The 20,686-nt window shown below is 40.7% G+C and overlaps 1 protein-coding gene across 1 annotated transcript; it reads right to left on the bottom strand.

Annotated features, from left to right (window-relative positions):
- Positions 1 to 13,195: 13,195 nt before the first annotated feature.
- Positions 13,196 to 19,950, bottom strand: LOC102222402 (prostatic spermine-binding protein-like; the record flags this gene model as incomplete). The annotated part of the gene is made up of 4 exons (XM_023349258.1): positions 18,989 to 19,950; positions 16,423 to 16,484; positions 16,237 to 16,305; positions 13,196 to 13,247 (listed from the first exon to the last, which is right to left on the bottom strand). Coding segments are annotated over exons 1-4 (664 nt in total), but the record flags the coding sequence as incomplete, so codon positions are not given.
- Between the last annotated feature and the right edge of the window lie 736 nt (positions 19,951 to 20,686).

The following is a 20,686-nucleotide window of genomic DNA, read 5'->3' as shown; positions in this document are numbered from 1 at the left end:
AACTGTTTTCAACTGGAGGCAAGCATTTAGCAAATATACAGACTCATTCCATAAATTAGAATATGACTATAATGTTCAATAGTTTAGTAATTTCAACACCAAGTGAAAGACATTATACAGATTAATTAGATGATGATGTTTCAGCATCTTTACATCTCTTAGTATGCTTAATACCTTCTAAAATGTTTTTATTTTCAGTAACTACTATTAATCTTACAAGCCTCATCAGGTTGTATATCTCAATGATATACAACCTATGATTTTAGGTTGTATGTGACTGCATGGCATTCACATTTAAATTTTGGCCTTGTTCTTAGACTTAGACTTTTTTATTGTTATTGCACAGACACATAAATGACCTTGGCAATGAAATGTCATTACTTGGCTACCAGAGCACACACAAAAACATAAGTGTGCCTATAATTACATAATATATGAATAATAATATATTGCTAAATATATAACTATTAAATATATGACTGAGTGCCTTTTCAAGCAGTCTCAGACAGTCTTAGTGATGAGATTGCAATCCCATCAATAGACAACTATTTCTGAGTTCTACAGCGGATGCTACGGAATTTTCTGCCAGTCGCCAACCAGATGAACAGACCATGGAGAGGATGAGTGGAATCAGAGAGGATCTGGTTTGCTCTGGCTAAACAGCGACTGTGTGCAATGTTTTGGATAGGGAGGAGTGGAGTTCCAATGATCCTCTCTGCTGTCTTCACCACTTTTCGTAGAGACTTCCAGTCTGAGCCCTTGCAGCTCCCAGACCAGATGGAGACACTGCTGGTCAGCAGGCTCTCAATGATTCCTCTGTAGAAGGTGGAGAGGATGGGAGGGGGAAGGGAAACCCTTCTTATCCATCGCAGATAGTGCAGGTGCTGCTGACTTTTTCACCAGGGAAGTGATATGAGGTGTAAAGCCAAGGTTGTCAGTAATTTGCACCCACAGAAACCTAGTGCTGCTGACGATTGCTACTGCTCTGTCATTGATGAGGAGTGGTGTGTGGTTGGGTCAAGACCTCCTGAAGTCGACAATTATCTCTCTTGTCTTGTCGACATTCAGTTGTTTATTCTACGCCAGTCCGCAAGATGTTGCACCTCTTTTCTGTAATCCACTTCATTGTTGTCTTGAATGAGGCCCACAATTGTTGGGTGGTCTGCATATTTCATGATGTGATCGGTGTTAAACCTGGGATGACAGTTGTGGGTCAACAGGGTAAACAGCAAGGGGCTCAAGACACAGCCCTGGGGGGAGCCAGTGTTCAAATAAATGACATTGGAGGTTTTATTACCTTCTGGTTTTATTACCCAGAACTCAGTACAGACTGAGTTCTGTTGGTGAGGAAGTCCAGCAGCCAATTGCACGGTGGAGTGTTGAACCCAGGGGGACCAGTTTGCATACCAGATCCTGGGGGATGATCATATTAAATCCTGAGCCGAAGTCCAAAATCAACATCTGTATGTGGATGTTACTTTTCTCCAGGTGTATCAGGCTCAGATGAAGAGCAGTGGAGATGGGATCTTCAGTCGAGCAGTTAGATTTGTATGCAAACTGGGATGGATCAAATGATGGAGGCAGCATAGAGTTTATGTGATCCTAAATCACCCTCTCACAGCACTTGATGACATTAGATGTTAATGCAACGGGGTGGAAGTCATTAAGACACATGATGGTTGGTTTCTTGGGCACTGGAATAATAATAGCTGACTTAAAATACGAGGGAACAATGGTTTGGTACAGTGACGTATTGAAGATGTCCGTGAGCAGATGGCCTGGTCTGCACACTCTCTGATAAGGACCTGTGGACCAACATTCATCTTGGCAGGGTGAAGATATGATTTTATAATCAGTCAGACTGGATGCCCTGGGCCAATTGTCAGGTGTTTTTTAAATTTTTAAAAAAAAATTTCCGCCTGTTGATCTCCCGCTCCCTTCTTCCCTCATTCGTGAACAAGATCCCAAGATACTTGAACTCCTCCACTTGGGGCAGGACACCCCCCCTGACCCGGAGAAGGCATTCTACCCTTTTTCGGCTCAAGACCATGGCCTCGGATTTGGAGGCACTGATCCTCATCCCGGCCGCTTCACACTTGGCTGCGAACCGCTCCAAAGAGAGCTGCAGATCACGACCTGATGAAGCCAAAAGGATCACATCGTCCGCAAAAAGCAGAGATAAGATCCTAATACCACCAAAACGGATCCCCTCAACACCTTGGCTGCGCCTAGAAATTCTGTCCATGAAAGTAATGAACAGAATCGGTGACAAAGGGCAGCCCTGGCGGAGTCCAACTCTTACCGGAAACGAGCCCGACTTACTGCCAGCAATGCGGACCAGACTCTGACACCGGCCATACAGGGACCTGACAGCCCGTATCAAAGGGTCCGGTACCCCATACTCCCGGAGAACTCCCCACAGGGCTCCCCGAGGGACACTGCCGAACGGCTTCTCCAAGTCCACAAAACACATGTAGACTGGTTGGGCGAACTCCCATGCACCCTCCAGGACCCTGCCGAGGGTGTAGAGCTGGTCCAGTGCTCTTCCTGAATCCGAGGTTCGACTATGCGATGGACCCTCCTCTCCAGGACCCCTGAATAGATCTTGCCAGGGAGGCTTAAGAGTGTGACCCCTCTATAATTGGAGGACACCCTCCGGTCCCCTTTTTGAACAGGGGGCCCACCACCCCAGTCTGCCAATCCAGGGGAACTGCCCCAGATATCCATGTGATATTGCAGAGTCACGTCCAACACAACCTTACAAAATCCAGAGCCTTAAGGAACTCGGGGCAGATCTCATCCACCCCCAGGGCCCTGCACCACGGAGCTTTTTAACCACCTCGGCGACCTCATCCCCAGAGATTGGAGAGCCCAACCCAGAGTCCCTAGGCTCAGCTTCCTCAATGGAAGGCAGGTTGGTGGGATTGAGGAGGTCTTCAAAGTACTCTGCCCACCGGCCCACAGCATCCCGAGTAGAGGTCAGCAGCACACCATCCCCACTATAAACAGTGTTGGTGCCGTACTGCTTTCCCCCCTGAGACGCCGGATGGTGGACCAGAATCGCCTCGAAGCCATACGGAAGTCTTTCTCCATGGCCTCTCCAAACTCCTCCCATGCTTGAGTTTTTGCCTCAGCAACCACCTGAGCCGCATGCCACTTCGCCCGCCTGTACCCATCAGCTGCTTCCGGAGTCCCACAGTCCAAAAAGGCCCGATAGGACTCCTTCTTCAGCCTGACGGCATCCCTCACCGAAGGTGTCCACCAACGGGTTCGAGGGTTGCCGCAGTGGCAGGCACCAACAACCTTGCGGCCACAGCTCCGATTGGCTGCCACGACAATGGAGGATTGGCGCAGCGTCTGCCGTCAAGTGGGCACTCTACCGGTCCGTCGTGGTGAAGAGAGAGCCGAGCCAAAAAGTGAAGCTCTTGATTTACCGGTCGATCTACGTTCCCACCCTCATCTATGGTCATGAGCTTTGGGTCATGACCGAAAAAAGGAGATCGCGATACAAGCAGCCGAAATGGGTTTTCTCCATAGGGTGTCTGGGCTCTCCCTTAGAGATAAGGTGAGAAGCTCAGTCATCCGGGAAGGACTCAGAGTAGAGCCGCTGCTCCTTCACATCGAGAGGAGCCAGTTGAGGTGGCTCGGGCATCTGGTCTGGATGCCTCCTGGACGCCTCCCTGGTGAGGTGTTTCGGGCAAGTCCCACCGGGAGGAGGCCCCGGGGAAGACCCAGGACATACTGGAGAGACTATGCTGGCCTGGGTATGCCTTGGGATTCCCCCGGAAGAGCTGGAAGAAGTGACCAGGGAGAGGGAAGTCTGGGCCTCCCTTCTGAAGCTGCTACCTCCGAGACCCGACCCCGGATAAGCGGAAGAAGATGGATGGATGGATAGATGAATGGATGGATGGATGGAATTTTTTTTTGATTTCCTTGATTTAACCAGGTAAACGTCGTTGAGAAGTAGATCTCATTTTCAAGGGGCAGATGTCTGCAACACACAACAACCTGGTTACACAAAAATAAAACTAACTAATTCAAATTAATACATGTTGCTGGCATCATGAAAGAAATCTTGGATCTTTTGACTGTAGGGATGTTTTGCTGCCTTGATGACTCGGTTTAGATTGTATACCAGATCGTGATGTAAGTGCGGCAATGTCACCAGATTTGAAAGCAGCTGGTCTAGACTGTTTCCTCAGTCTAGAACAGTGGTTCTTAACCTTGTTTGAGGTACCGAACCCACCAGTTTCATATGCACATTCATGGAACCCTTCTTTAGTGATAAATCAAATATGATTTTTTTTCCAAATTCAAGACATAGGTAGCAAGCAAGCATTGTGTTCTTGTATTCCCCAACTCCACGCAGCTTCAAGAAGTGTTCCTTCAGTTTTGCCGGTGCGAGACTAGAGTTGCTCAACTTGGCATTACAAATCATGTACATGATGACTCCCATCACGTTCCGTGACACGTGAATCCATGTTGTACATATTCGTCCAACCACTTTCTTTGTTTGCTCGACTTTGCTGATTGGCCAATTAATGTAACATGGTCATCTGCAGCAAGTGATGGCCAAGCGGGGCGTGTCATCACGAATTTACATAATGAGTCGGGTGTGTTTTGACCTCCATGGCGGGGGCTCCGTCGAACCCCTGAGACCGACTCACCGAACCCCTAGGGTTCGATAGAACCCCAGTTAAGAACCACTGGTCTAGAATATACCTCCTTAGTCATCCAAGGTCTCTGGTTGGCTCGTGTGACTATTGACTTTGTTGTGGTAGACTTCTCCATACACCACTAGATGTAGCTGGTCCGTGTATTTTCAGGCAGTTCGTTTTATCGTTTGAAATGAAAAATGGAAAAACAAAAATAGACTTGTTTTTGGCTAATTAAGCCAAAATTGATTTTTTAAAAATAATCTCTTAACATTGGTGCATTATTACAAACTTTTCCTGCTTGGTATATGTGGGAAATAACAAAATTTTTATTGTGTCTTTTGGATAATTATACTTTTCTCCATGCGTGTTCGTGACATAACATTTTATAATCTGTAAATGTGTGGCAAAAATTGGTGATAGAGGGCCACACTGGGTTAAACTCAGGGAATGTTTCCTGTCCGACCTGAGTTTCAAACCAACTCCAGGTCACTTCTTTGTTCAATCAATGATTGATTTATTTTTAGATTTTCTTGCTTTGAACGTTGAGACAAGGACTGAGACACAGACTGACCAGGTCAATAATGCATAAGAGCTAACATAATTCAATAAGGCAACATAACACGGTCAACAGAAATCATGTCTGCCCCACGCACCCAACTTCCTGATACACACGAAGTCACTGTGCCAGTAACCCGTCATTCATAACTGGTGACGGTCACGCCCACCTCGACACACCCACCACCTAAGTGTCAAAGTCGCGTGCTCACCTGTCACATACATAATTACTTATTTAATTCATATGTCTCTTACAACTGGTATGCTAATTCTATTCATAAAGGAAAAACTTATTAAAACACTGTAGGGATGGAATGATTGGCAGAATGTTCTTGTTGTGGTATGAGCATCTTGAATTGTAGTTTATAAACTAGAGCAGATTAAAGACTCTCAAGGTTGTAAAAAATTGGGTGGACTAGCCCTTTAACGATTTACTGAATCGGAAGCTACACATTCAGAAGCCAACTTTAGCTTTGAATACAAAACAAAGTTAGAATGTAAGCTCTGTGAAGGTGAATGAATGAATGAATTATACTTGTATTAATTGCCGCTTTGGACGAGTGTACAAAGTGTGCAGGGCATAGAGAACTTCCGGGTCTGACCACTTGTCAAAAATGAAATAATGAAAAATAGAAATTCAGCACTAGTTATCTGTTTTTTTCCATTTCCGTTTTGTGCACTAAATGGGAAATCGGATAACGAGCAGAGACGAGCCGTTATCTGATTTCCGATTTTAGTTTGATAAACAAAAAACGAAAAAAACAAGTCTATTTTTGTTTTTTTCAGTTTTCATTTCAAATGAAAAAACAAACTGCCTGAAAATACACGGACCTAGTTTGACACAGATGCTGCATACTCCTCCATGTCTGTATATTGGTTGTGAGTAGTGGCCACTCTGAACATGCCCTAGTCTGTGCACCAAAACAGTCTGGCAGTGCAGACATCGCTCCCTCAGGCCATACTCTCACCTTCTTCACCAACCCCTTCTCACCAGACAAAGGTCTGGTGAGAAGGGGTTGGTATGCTGGGATGAGCATAACCAAATGATGATTTAAAGAGCTGAGATGGGTGCCGGGGATTGCCCTGAAGGCCTTCTTAATATTTTCTGTAGTTTGTTTTCCCCTCTGGTCAGAAAATCCACATGTTGATGGAAATTAGAAAGAACAGTCTTCATGTTAGCCTGGTTAAAGTCTCCAGCAACAATAAAAATACCTTCCCGGTATATTTATTGTCTGTCACTGCTATCATGGTAAAGAGTAATCAGTGCTTGCTTGGTGTTAGCACTGGGCGGGATGTAGACAGCAGAAATGATAACGGTGGTGAATTCCTGCTATAGGTAGAAAGGTCTACATTTCACAATCATAAACTCAATGTCCACAGAGCAATGACTGAAGACCAGGGTTGTTACACCAGCTGTTGTTAATGTAAATACAAACACCACCTCTTCTGGACTTACCAATTAGAGCATGGCTCCTGTCAGCTATAAAAGTTGTTAGCCCATCCAGGTTGATGGCATTATCAGGGACAGATGAGCTCAGCCATGTCTCACAGAAAATGAGAATGCAGTAGTTTCTTGTTTCCCTTTTGGGAAAATCCAGTTTCAGGTAGTCAAATTTGCTTTCAAGGGATCGTACATTAGCAAGGAAGATGGAGGCAAGTGGCAATCAGAAAGGATTAGCTTTTAGCTCACACCCTCACTTTTGTTTCCTCTCATGCCTTCTCTGGTGTGTCTGTGGGCCTGGGCTGTTGGAAGACTCCACTGCTGTGTAGTTATCTTGGTCTAACTCATGTAGCAGTCCAAGGTTTTGTAGAGTGGTCCATGCCTCCAAATTTATGGAGTCCAGGTGACTGAATTTGCTCAATATTAACATAGTCTTGGTCATAGACTGTTCTTGCGCTGATTCTCTGAGCAGAAAATAGTGACTTAAGCAATAAATTAGATGTATTGCCGGGAGCCGAAACAGCCATATAGGGCCCCACCATAGTCTTTCCACAAAGAAAAGGCCTTCCAGGGTGCACTACTCCACCACCCTGCCTGCCTGGCTGTTCCTCACAATGTGTCCTCACCAATCCGCTACAGATACCTGTAGCCGCAGATTTTTGATGGCAGTTGTGGCAGTTGCAGCGCGGCGAAGTCACAGGTGACGCTGTTGCCATATGTTTGGCTCTAAATTCCACATATTTTAGCCAAGCTGCACCAAACTGACTGTGATCCTTATCCACCCCCCAATGGGAATGTAGTCCAATATTTGGTGGACGCTCCCTAGAAATGTTTTTTTTTTTAAATCACCCACAAGCCATGCTTTGACTCGTCCTACAGCTTTTGAGATCCAGGCTTCAAAATAAGTCACCACAGTCTTGAGGAATTGAAGGTAAAAAGTTATCAAAGGATGTTTTGTACATCGAAGTGTGTGGGCGTGACCAAGCCTCAAATCTGACCATTCGTCATGAAACATCAAGATTGAATAACTTCCTCATATAAGCTCCCACCTGCATCAATCTTTCTTTGTGTCATCACAGACCAGAGCTCATCACATTCACATGGTCAATTAGTGACATCACCTTAGCCCCGCCCCGTTCCACAGGAAGTCACCTGTTTTCCCACGAGTTATGTTCGTTAAGCCCATAAATACAGTATTTGTCAAATGTATTTTTGATGTCAAAATATGACCCTGTACAGGGTTTCCCTCAGAAAACTTGTTAAGCCCGGTGGTCGGTTCACCGAGGCGGTCCACCAGCGGTACACCATGTTTTTGTGTTAAAAATGTTAAGTAGACAGAAAAAGTAAAAATATTACTGGGTAATTACATGTTATGGGAAAACATTGCCAGTGAAACGCTATTTAAACCCACAACTAGTCTTAAAAACAACTAATCAAAAAATTCAATTAAAATGAATACCAATTATTTGCATGTCTGTTTAATCCAAATTAAGTCAGCAGCTCCATAAGGCCCCCCAGTCCTTTAGGGGCCCCATAAATGCTAATATTTTAACACAGACCATAGATACATAAATATAACATTTGTTTATTGGAATTATCAATAATTCCAATAAATTATTGTATACATTATTGTGCTGATGTATTTTTCTTCTGTCAATTGCATCCTCTCTCTGCCATCAGTTTGTCTAAAAATGTATCATTGATACCAAGAATTTTATCTAATTCTAACTCATACTGCTGAGTTAGATTTAATGGTTTCAGCATAAATTAAAATATTTTAAACTGTGTTGCAATAACTACAGCCACTCACCTCCAGCCTAGATCCCATCAACAGAGGCTTTAACCCGCCTGGTAGAAACATAAAGGAGAACCAGAGCGAACAGACAGCAGGTGGTACTAGGTGGTACCGGGTGCAATCCATGGTAGTACTGGGACTTTGAGGTGCGTCGCGACTAGCGGTGACAGTTGCAGTACCGTGTCTTATATCAGGATGTCTGATATAAAGACAGACATTCTTTCTATCTGTCGGTGGGACCGACTCAGACTGCCTGTAGCGAACCTGGCATTTAGCAGCCTGATTAAGTTAAAGTCAAAAGTATTCTCTGAAGCCAAAGCATTTCTGTGTTTAGGGGTGAGGCAGGTTTTTCCCAGCTATTGCAAGCAAGGACAATTATGAAAATATAAATAGAAACAGTTTTTCTAACGTCAACATCAGACCTACGTTTTTATTCACAAACCAGTGTATAAAAAATATTCTTGCCCATAATTTGATAGTTAGAGGCCACAGATCAGCTCCCTCCTCCTCACCATGGGCCCGGTGTCTGAACAACATGGAGGAAGAGAGTCATTATTACACTGAGGGCAGCCAGACTAGTCTTTTTTGAAAACCCCCCCAAAAACTCAAAAAGGGCACTAGAGGCATCAAGAATAAAAGAGGCAGGGGCTCAAGTCTCCTTCGCATCCCCCCTCTGCATGTGCCTGTTATGATGTAAACGCTGAATAATGTTTTGTTCGCAAATATAAATCATTCTCACCACTCGCTCAAAGCGCACCTCTGAATGCGCGACTACAAGTTATTCCAGCGGTTCACATAGAGCTCTGCAACCAGAGCTAACATGGTTCATTTTAAGCTCTTACCTTGATATAGAGTTCTCCATAGAATCATAATTCCTTACAGGAGGTTGATGTAAATATACAGAAAGATCAGCTTGTGTCCAGTTTGAGTGAAAGGAGGCGTGCACGATCTGCGCTAAGGTAACTTCAGAGATAAAGTTAACTCTTTATCTCTGAAGTTAGATAGGCTGGCTTTAAATTCATAAAGTATAAACCTATAAATCTTTTAGAAATAAATGTCCTCCACAAGTGAAACTCTCAGAACAACGGAGATGCTTGCAATCCGGCTTTAAGATTTAAATAAATAAATAAAATAATGCAATTTTTCCCCCCAATTGTTAATTTTTCTAAAAATAAAATCAAACAACACTTAGCCTGGCTTGGGGCCTAATAAAGCATGGCAGGCTGCCAGGCTTATAATACACTGGGGGAAACCCTACTGTATAATGATGTATCTCCCATATGGATCTCTGATTGACCTTATAGTTTGAAATTATATTGACTGCCCACAGTCCAAAAACATGACTGTCAGGATAATTGGTCTCTCTAAATTATCCCTAGTGTGAATGTATGGTTGTTTGTCCTGTATGTCTCTGTTGCCCTGCGACAGACTGGTGACCTGTCCAGGGTGTACACAGCCTCTCGCCCAAAATGTTCGCTGGAGATAGGCACCCCTCCCGACCCCACTAAGGACAAGGGTGTACAGAAAATGGATGGATACCTTCTTTATTCCATTGAAATTCCAGTTTGTAGTATTAATATTTTAAATATTTCTTTTCGGATTGTTCAATTTATTGTATACTAAAATAATGTAAGCAATTATTGCTTACATTATTTTACTGAAGATGTAGGATTGTATGTATATTCACTTGTTCACTCATAGAAAAAACAGAACTTCAATGCTTTCCCCTTCTCTTGAACCAAATATTTTGAGGGCCAAAACCAAAACTCCACACAATAGACAGTGTCTAGCTACAAACTATAAAAATAAAAATAGAAATGCTCTTTTTTATGCATAATACAATTTACCCTTCATAGAAAGGCAACAACCTGTTTAAAGCTTAGTTCTTAGCATTATCCCAAAACAGTTCAAATTAGACTTAGAATAAACAGGTGCTTTAAACCAGTGGTTCTCAAACTTTATTCAGTGATGTACCCCCTTAAAAATATATTTTTAGTCAAGTACCCCCTGACACGGGCAAAACATTTTTGGAATTAAAAAGAGGTACAGTGCTGTAAAATCACTGTCTGATTTATTAAAGCCAAACAACTTATATCAGTGAACCTGACAAATACATCCATATTGCAAACATTGCATGGTTAAACAAAAAAGAAAAACAGAAGACGGTGACCACCAGGAAGGTATAAAACCAGTCAAACCGTTTTATTTTAAAGGATATTGAAACTAAATACTGAATATAAAATTCAGTGCATGAACACACATTTATATTTTATCGAACTTTTTACAAAATAATTTTTCCCAAGACTTATTATGAGGAGCCTACTGATTTTTTAAAGATATTTTGAAAAGCTTCACGTACCCCCTGCAGTACCTCCACGTACCCCCAGGGGTACACGTACCCCCATTTGAGAACCACTGCTTTAAACCAATCAATAATGTTTTCATAATCTACATATTATGAAACTTATCCTGCAAATGCCTCCATCGCAGATCAATTTTATTGGAGCAGGAACAGTCATATAGAATGTCTTATCAGTTTATTTGTTTCTTAACCATCTAGTTTTTTAAGACTCTCTACTCATGAACATCTGAACATATTGGAAGACTGTTGTAGAATTTTTTGGCTCATGAGGTGTTGAGAAGAGATGGATCTTTCCACTTCAAAAGATCTGAATCTGCTGGGGTTATGTTGGAGTCAGTGGAATTCATTGATGTCTACAAACAACTTCATCACCGGGTGGAACTAACTTTGGATCTGAACTCTCTTCGCAAGTAGATGGTGTGCAAATTTTATTTTGGCCCGATTTTGTGGAATCTCTCTTTTTCTTGCGCTTTTGTGTATACAAATTTTTCTACAGGAACTTTAGGAAACGAATCAGATCCGCTTTGCCTTGGTTTTATTTCCCGGAGGCTAGCATGCGGTGCACATAGCTTAATTGTCAATGGTTTGTCCAGTGCTAGCTGTAGCCTCTTTGTTAACATGTTGCTAATAAAGTCAAAGAGTGGTTGTCATCTGCTGCCTGTCGAATGCCAGAGACACACAGGTTCTTTCTTTTTCCTCTGTTTTCTAGGTCATCTGTTATAGCCTCAAGGAGTAGGATTTGTTTGATAGCAGAGGTCAGCAACATTTCTGCTTTTTTGGGTGAGCTTTTTACTTTGGTGATGTGGGCCTCGACTTCCATGAGCTGCCTGGTTTTACCCCTGACACTTTACCCTGCATTGCAGCTATTGTGTTTGCCATTCCTGTTAGATTCTCATCAATACTGTCCTTCTTAACTTCAAAATAAAATTCTAATTATTCAACTATGCAATCCATGTTCGCATCCGCACTGGATGTTGGGCTCGGTGTTGTTTCAGTGCCTGTCTTGCCTCTTCTCGAAAGTATTTCACACCGTTTCATAGATGAAGCTTTAGACATGCTAATCTTCTAAACCTTACTTACAACATTTACAGGAGTTTTTAAAGAAACATTTGAGCACTGTCTTGAAGCTCAGTCACGTGACCTCCTACTCTAAGTTATTATGATGTCGACAATATTAATAACTCCGTACCTTGTACAGTGTTATTAGGTTTGAAAGTCCTGCCTTGACTCCCCCCAAAATTATTGTTGTCATTGTGGCAAAAGAGCTCAATCTTTGTCTTGTTTGAGCATAAACCTTTTCAATAAGCTATTTGCATTGTCCTTGTGGGAAGCTGCATACTTATGAAGCAGTCATTTCTTGGTCTGCAGCATTCTTAATTTTACACTCTCTTTACACTAATTTGCACTAATTAATTTCACACTCACTCACTGTAGACAGACATGCAGGTATTTCATCATTTTGCAGTCGGTGATAGATCTGGCCTCCTCTTATAACTGTTTTTGAATTTGGAAATTTACAGATATTTGGTCCGTATCGGATATAATTTTTTAAATCTTATGACTTGGATCAAATTTTTTGGGTTTCATTCCACAAGCTTCTCACAATAGTTTCCCACAATATGATGTTGTCACCCCCATACTTCTCTGCTATCTCTGTAATTATGCTGTAGTTCAGACTGCTGGAGGATAAAAGTGACCACTTCTCCTTGTTCTGCTACATTCTTTGCTTTCTATCCAATTTTACATTATTTGCTGTTATTTCAGTTTTCATGTACCGTAGTTACTTATGTTTTTTTCTCTTCATAGAAGCTTAATCTGGTATGACACACTGTGTAGCTCTGACTCCTTCCTGTGCTACAGCTTAACATTCCGATTCAATAGATACTGCACTTGGCCTTGTGTTTCAGTGATTGACCCTGTCTCCAAAACTATTGGCTAAGCTTTTGTTGCACCTAAGGCATCCTCAGTATGAGAATGCTTAGACAGATTTTTAACCAGTTTAAATAACAAACTGATCTTGACAGTATTTTAGAATTAATTGGAATGTATGATTATATTGAATTAACTTTTTTTTTATCAGGTGCCTTGGAACAACATGTTATAAATTGATCCTATAAAAATAAACTCAAATGAACTACATTCAAATTAAGAAGTTGAATGCTGTTTCATCATGCCACTCTAAGAAAGAGCTGAAATGCAAAATATCTCAAAGTTAATATTACATTCATCACTTTTACAAATGCTCTTGAGCTTCACATTTGACTTGATGCATAATTGTTCACATGAAATTTTTTTCAATAGGCTTTACTTAAACTTTTTCTAATGTCATAGAATTTTGGAGATAAATTAAGCAGAAACAAATTGTTCTTTAATATAATACTCACCAGGCTTGCAAACAGTTTCACAAAGAGGACATATGTTGCAGTAAGTGCACATCTGTGGAAGAAAGAACAGACAGGACTGACTGATTTTGCAATGGGTACCATCTGTTTTCTCTCTGTGTTTGTTTGAAACTTTCCTCCCAGATCCCAAAGATATGCATGGGAAGCAAGACAGTCAACAGCTAATGTATTATAATTATTTTTTTAAAGCCTGCACTCATTCAATTTGTTTCTCTCTCTTTGTCAGTCTCTGTTGTGAAATTATGTGTGCAGATGTTAATCTTTGGAACATCCAGTACTAACAAGAAATATGAATACCTGCACACTATGATGTAAAAGTATGGTCCAAAAGCATAAGCAGCCCATGAACATGTCCCATTTTGTCATGTCCCACAAACCTCAGTTTACAATAAATTAAATAGGCGTTTTGAGTCATAGAACAACACAGAATATTGCATGTTTGTAAAGTTGAACAAAATATTTTACAAAGAAAAAAACAACAACCAAGGAGTGCGGTCTACATATGTTTTCATATGTTTTCTAATTATTCAGATAACAGATAACAGATAACAGATAACTCAGATTACTCAGATAACAGATAACCAATAATCATAAGAAGCCTTCTACAATGCAAAAGCAAACATTCTTATGAAGTATTTTTGGTCTAGTTTATAGTGAAATATATTGTATTTTCCAGACTACAAAGCGAACCATACTATAAGCCACACCTACAATTTAAAAAAAACAAAACAAAAAAAAAAACTGGAAGCGTAGTTATATAAGGCGACCAGGCTATAAGCCGCTGGTATCTCCGCTGCTCTTGGCTTTTCACAAGGACTTAGCAGAGGACAGCAGAGGGCTGCAATAAATCTGATGGATTTATTAAGGACACAGCCCTCCATCTCCAATGCCAAACAATGGTTTCGTTCACGCTGAGTTTATGTACAGCGGCTTTACATTGTGTTCCAAATTATTATGTAAGTGATATTTTATGCACAACAGATTTTCTAAACATTTTATGGATTATAAAGAACTGTAAACAGCTATTCTTTGAATGTGCAGCATTAAGTGGTCACATGTACTAAAATCAAAAGCTATTTCAATCAAAAACATCTTAACAGACCGAGTTACATGTTAACATAGAACCCCTTCTTTGATATCACCTGCACAATTCTTACATCCATTGAAATTGTGAGTTTGTGGATAGTTTCTGATTGAATTTCTTTGTAGGATGTCAGAATACCTTCCCAGAGCTGCTGATTTGATATGAACTGCATTCCATCCTCTGATCTTCTGCTTGAGGAAACTCCAAAGGTTCTCAATAGGGTTGAAGTCAGAGGAGGATGGTGACCACACCATGAGTTTCTCCCCTTCATGCCTATAGCAACCAATGACACAGTGGTATTCCTTGCAGCATGAGATGGTGCATTGTCATGCATGAAGATGATTTTGCTACAGACGGTACGGCTCTTCTTTCTGAACCATGAGAGAAAGTGATCAGTCAGAAAGTCCATTTACTTTGCTGAGGTGATTTTCACACCTTTAGGGACTCTAAAGGGGCCAACCAGCTCTCTCCCCATGATTTCAGCCTAAAAAATTACTCCACCACCTCCTTGCTGACGTCACAGCCATATTGGGATGTGGTGGCCAACCACCACCAATCCACTACTGCGTCCATGTGGACCATCCAGGGTTGCACTGCAGTCATCAGTGAACAAGTCTGTATGAAAATTAATCTTCATGTACGGCTGGGCCCACTGCGACCGTTTCTGCTTGTGAGCTCTGGTTAGGGGTGGCCGAATAGTAGGTTCATGCACCACAAGCCTCTGGTTCCTCCACCTTGAGTTTCCACAGGCACCAGCAGCTTCAAATAACTGCTTGCTGCTTTGTAAGGGCAACAGCTGCTCACTTAATACGATGAATTTGTCTAACAGAAACCTTCCTCATTATGCCTTTATCTGTACAAACCCATCTTTGTTCTGAATCAGCCACAAATCTCTTCACAGTACAATAATGCTTTTGTTTTTATTAAATATCTAATGTTTTCATACCTTGTCATACGGCACTACACTATCTGATGATTTTTGTCAGCAGAGAGATCCTTTCTCTTTCCGATATTGCTAGAAACCTGTGGCCTGCTTAATAATGTGGAACATCCTTGGTAAGTAGATTTCCTTTAATTGAGCTCACCAGACAAACTAATCAACCCAGCTCTCTGAAATTAAATATAGTGATTCAAAGAGCCCTGACATCATCTATAAATTTAATAGCACAACAAATTTTTTTATCTTTCTGACACTTAAATCCAATTTGCATAATAATTTGGAACAAGGTGTATTTCCCTGCTGTACTACCAGATAGATAAGCCGCATGGTTCAAACGTGGGAAAAAAGTAGCGGCTTATAGTCAGAAAATATGGTATTAGTAAACTTGAAATGAGACAAAACTAACTCATAAGAAGACTTTCAGCAAGATATAAAACTTATTTGAATAAATAATGAATTAATATTGACAGAAATATTTGTTCCTTTGGTAGATTTTTCCACTTATAATACTTGTAAGTTAGCTTTGTCTTATTTCAAGTGCACTAAGATATTTTCCCTACAATCTAGACCAAAATTACTTGGTATGATTTTGTATTTTTGCAGGTGTAACTGGACACTTGTAAGATATTTTTTGTTTCAAACCTCTGAGAATCTTATATTCACTTTCTTTACCCTGGTTGTGCACTATTTTCTGTTGAACTATAATCCTTTTTAAATGTTTTGAGCTATGTGGTTGTAAAATGACAAAATGTTAAAACGTTCAATGGATATGGTAAATTTGCATAAGCCACTATAAAAGTGACTTATATAGGAAGAATCAGCACAAAAGTATTATGGAAATGATTAATTAATGTTTTTATTGTGTGTCTGCTTGATTAAGCTTGTATTAAGGAATAAATATGAATATGGAATTTAACTCTTAATAAGAAGTTTTGTGATTTAAGTGTAAATATGACATTGGCGTCAATAGAGTCAAATATTATATGCCTGTCTGCTCACCTTGCAGTCATCACAGTGTTCAGATTTGTCTCCTTCTTCACAGGGACATTTATTACAGCTGTCACAGTGCTGGAAGAAAGATCAGCAGTTAGGAAGCAGCAGCAGGGTATGTAAATACCTGTACATTTATTTATTATTTACTATATATTGTCCCACACTGACATGATTTTTGTTATTTAGACATACCTGGCAGAATTCACAATATGAGCACAGAGAGCCTTTGTGATAAGCATGCTCATCATCATCATCTGAAAGATAGAAGAAAACATCCGACTTGAATGATATTCTTTTGATTCAGGATGTAGGCACTCATCAAAGCTCATGCATTTTAAGCAAAAAGTATGCTTTTGGTTTGTTGGAATACCAAAACCATGCTCAAATTTTAACTATCTAGCTGTTGATTTGGAAGGAAGATGACAAATTCAGAGTCCTTCTTCTTGCTTATTTCATACACTTTATGAAATGCACCCTTGCCTTAAAACAGTACATTATCAAACTTCCTGTCATGGACCTTGTTACTGTGGTGAAAAGCAAAAATTCTGTCTCAACTGACTATACACCGTATATTCAGAGGACATTTGGATTGCCTACATGAGCAGGCAGGGATTTCTTAAAGATGCTTATTTTCTTTTTTTTCCCCACAGTATGATCTCAGTCCATGTTAATATGAAATTTCCCTTAACTTTTGACAGTGACATAGGTATTTCAGAAATTTTCAGTTTGTGACAAACTTGCTCCTTGATGGTCCATGAGTTAGTTTTGAACATTCTAACAAATTTTCTCTCATTTGAGGTTGACAGATTGAGTAAAATGGTTACAACTTGGACACAATTTTCAATTGTAATATAATTCTCAACACAAAAACTGTAATTTCTGCAGTTCTTTCTTAATATCAGTATGAAATAAAAATGGATATTAATCATTGTCCATCATCTATCTATCCACTACATTTAGAACTGTTGTAATCTGCAAAATTATCCAATTACTGCTCATGTCTTATAGATTATTGTCAAAACAATACTTACTGACTCAGATGTCCCGTGTCCATGAGCCTGGTCCTCACACAGACAAAATAGATTTTTGTGCAGATCTGGGATGAATCATGCTCTCCATGCAGGTATGCAGCCCAAATTCAAAGCCCCTTTGATAATGGATTTGCGCTGAAGCAGTTTGTGATCATTTGATTTATTGAATGAATGAAACAAGGGTTAAAGAAATATGGACAGACATGTTTTCTACATGATATTTAACATATCACATCTTTTCTTTACCAAAGAAGAGAAAAAGCAGACAACCCTGACATCTCTTTACAATTTGATAAAAAAAACAAACAAAAAAAAGAAACAGAACTGTTGTTTCTCTCTTTTCCCAAAAACTCATTTCCTGAAAAATCATCCTCAAAAATACTGCGGTAACATTTTACAACAAATAAATTCATATTCTGAACTCACTTGTCCTTAATGTTTAGATGAAGATAAATCGGTGTAAAATATGCTCCTAAAAGCAAGGGTTAAAAGCATTACACTGAAAAAAGACTGAACTTAATGCTTTGAAAGCCTTGATTCTGAAAAACAGCTTTTTAGAAAATGAAATGAGGTATGCCAGAACAGTGAACACAGACATATTGAGCAAAGTTCTTGTTTCCTGTAATTAGCAGTTTGACATGGGCACACAGCAGAGTTGAAAATGAAATTCAGTGCATTATATGCCTCCTTAATGGTCAGCAGTACAAATGCTCCACAGAGAAAGAAAGAGACTACAAGATATGGGGAAAGAGAGAAACTTTAAGATCTGACAGTAATTAAACTTGTAAATAAATAAATTTAGGTATTGGCCCTCCTGCACCTCCCCTCGCGCTTTATTCTCCTTCTGTCTGTCTGTCTGTCTGTCTGTCTGTCTGTCTGTCTGTCTATCACCCCCATCTCACTCCCTATATCACTGTCTCTCTTTCTTTCTCTGCAGATTCACATAAAGACACAGATACATGTCAGTCTGATCCAAAACAAAAGAGAAAGGATGAACCATGTTTTCAAATGAAACACAAATCAAAAGATCTCAGACTAGTGACCCCCAATGACTGAATTTCAAGACGGGCTTGGCTTGTGGAATTGGATTTTGGTTCTTTCTCTCTCTCTCTCAAATCATTCCTTCTGCAGTCCCCAAGTTCATATCTAGCGTACTGTACGAAGGACCTCGGACAGTTGGACTTCAGATGGGCCAGTTCAATTTCCCCAGACTGCTCATAACTCTAGTTAAGCAGGGAAAGAGAACAGAGTGTCAGAGACAGCAAGGAAAATGAACAGCTGAAAGGGGTGGAGGAGGGACTGATTACCAATGAGCTCTGAGATATGAGATAATACAAATCGACAGAGATGATGAGGTTGTAAGAATGTTATGGAAAAGGGAGGGACTAATTCTGGTCTTAGCCACTCCCCTTTGATTTTAGTCCTGTAACATACTGTTTTAGTGAATAGTTGAATGTAATCTTATCACTGACTGTAATATCAGCCACTGCTGACAAACTTTCAATATGTTGAGGAAAGTGAGTAAAATGTCTTCAATCAGGATTTGCAATTTGAAAAACCAGTCAATTCCTGACAGGAAAAATTGTAGACTACAATTTAGAAGTCAGCAGTGTCTGATGCTCCAGTTGCACCCACCTGCAATGTGCTGCAGGTCAAAGTAAAAACACATATAAGCAAAAACACAAAGGCATGTGTCAACACAAACAGCAGCTTCTACGCAGACTGACCTTCGTGACTATCATCGTCATCGTCATCATCATCGTCATCATCGTCGTCATCATCGTCGTCATCATCATCGTCGTCGTCATCATCATCGTCGTCGTCATCGTCGTCGTCATCATCGTCGTCGTCATCATCATCGTCGTCATCATCATCGTCATCATCATCGTCATCATCGTCGTCATCATCGTCGTCATCATCATCGTCGTCGTCATCATCGTCATCATCATCATCGTCGTCATTGTCGTCGTCATCGTCGTCATCGTCGTCATCGTCGTCATCGTCGTCATCGTCATCATCGTCGTCATCGTTGTCATCGTCATCATCATCATCGTCATCATCGTCATCATCGTCGTCATCATCAGCCATTAGACCCTCCTCAGAGTGGAATGGCAGATCTTGGGCCTTTGCAGTGGGTGCCAGTGGGGTGTGGAAGGAGCAAAGTAGTGCAAGCAGCATTGCAAGGATCAAACTTCTTAATGAGGCCATGTTTGCAGCCAAAATTTAGTCAACTAAAGTGGAAATAACCTGGAATCACTGCAGGAGTCCAGTACTGCAGCTTTTGTACCTGTCTACCCAAAACACACACAGCCTGAAGGATTCAACCCCAGTCAGAGTTACACAGTCGTTCACCAGGACAATCGTTAATGGACCCAAGTACTGAGCATCCAGAAATTTAAGGTCCTGTCCAGAGGTTATAGATCCAGTTTAGATCTAGATACTTCCTCCAATGTCCTGAAAAGAATATCCCAGTGAAAGCTTGAAACTGGAGTCACCCAGTGTCTTTTAGTCCAGTGTAGAATGTAAGCTGAATTAAGACTGCCGTAATACTCTGAGCAGAGAGCCGTCAGTAACTGGTCTATGATGGAGGCACAGACAAGACTAATCTGAGAACGACAGAAAAAGAAGTAAGCTGAGAAGAAGGGGGGCAGTCATACTGACTGACAGGGGCAAATGCTTGTGGGCAGGCGTGTGCTATCCACAAGTAAAGATACCAGGGGAAGAGGGAGTGGTTGATGGTGGGTATGAGGAATAAGTGGACCACACTTGGTTTTTCATTATGATCAAATGTTCAGGTTTACTGAAGTGAGTTGCATTGTAAAAGAAGGTTTAGGTGACAATGAGTTGCTTTAAGAGGGAGCACTACCCATTTAGACACTGAGCTGTGTGTAGTTTCTAGTTTTAGTGTCATTGTCTGGCATCCTTGTTGTGTTAGGTATCTCTGTAAGTTCTTGTTAAAGTTTTGCAGCAGTTTGTTGAGATTCATGTTCTTAGAAAATTAACACTGATGATTGTAAGGAGTCTTGACCAGCTGTACTTGTTTGTCTGCATTAGTCCTTTCAATTGATCAATTCTTGGATTTCTATGGTGTTCCTCTAAAGATGTACAAGGTTTAAAGAGACTGGATGTCAATAACAGTGGAATCCAACACATATAGTTGATTTTATTATATAAAGAAATTTAATAAAATCAATTTTTGTGTACACTGGCCATATAGTATATTTTTTTAATCTAATAAAAGTTACCCTTTGTGAGTATTCTACATTTAATTCCTAGAGCCATGGACCGGAGACATTTTATGATCTAATGGGAAGACAGCCATTTGCACATCCATGGTCCTAAGGGGATAAATCCATGTGTTTTTAATGACTCTTAGGCCTTCGGTTACCCTGGCTAAATCATTATTTGATGTGTAATGTTATCAT

This window comes from Xiphophorus maculatus, chromosome 16, assembly GCF_002775205.1.
Source record: "Xiphophorus maculatus strain JP 163 A chromosome 16, X_maculatus-5.0-male, whole genome shotgun sequence".
NCBI lineage: Eukaryota > Metazoa > Chordata > Actinopteri > Cyprinodontiformes > Poeciliidae > Xiphophorus > Xiphophorus maculatus.
Note: the sequence above shows the minus strand (reverse complement) of the source record. Positions and strands in the feature narration are given on the sequence as shown.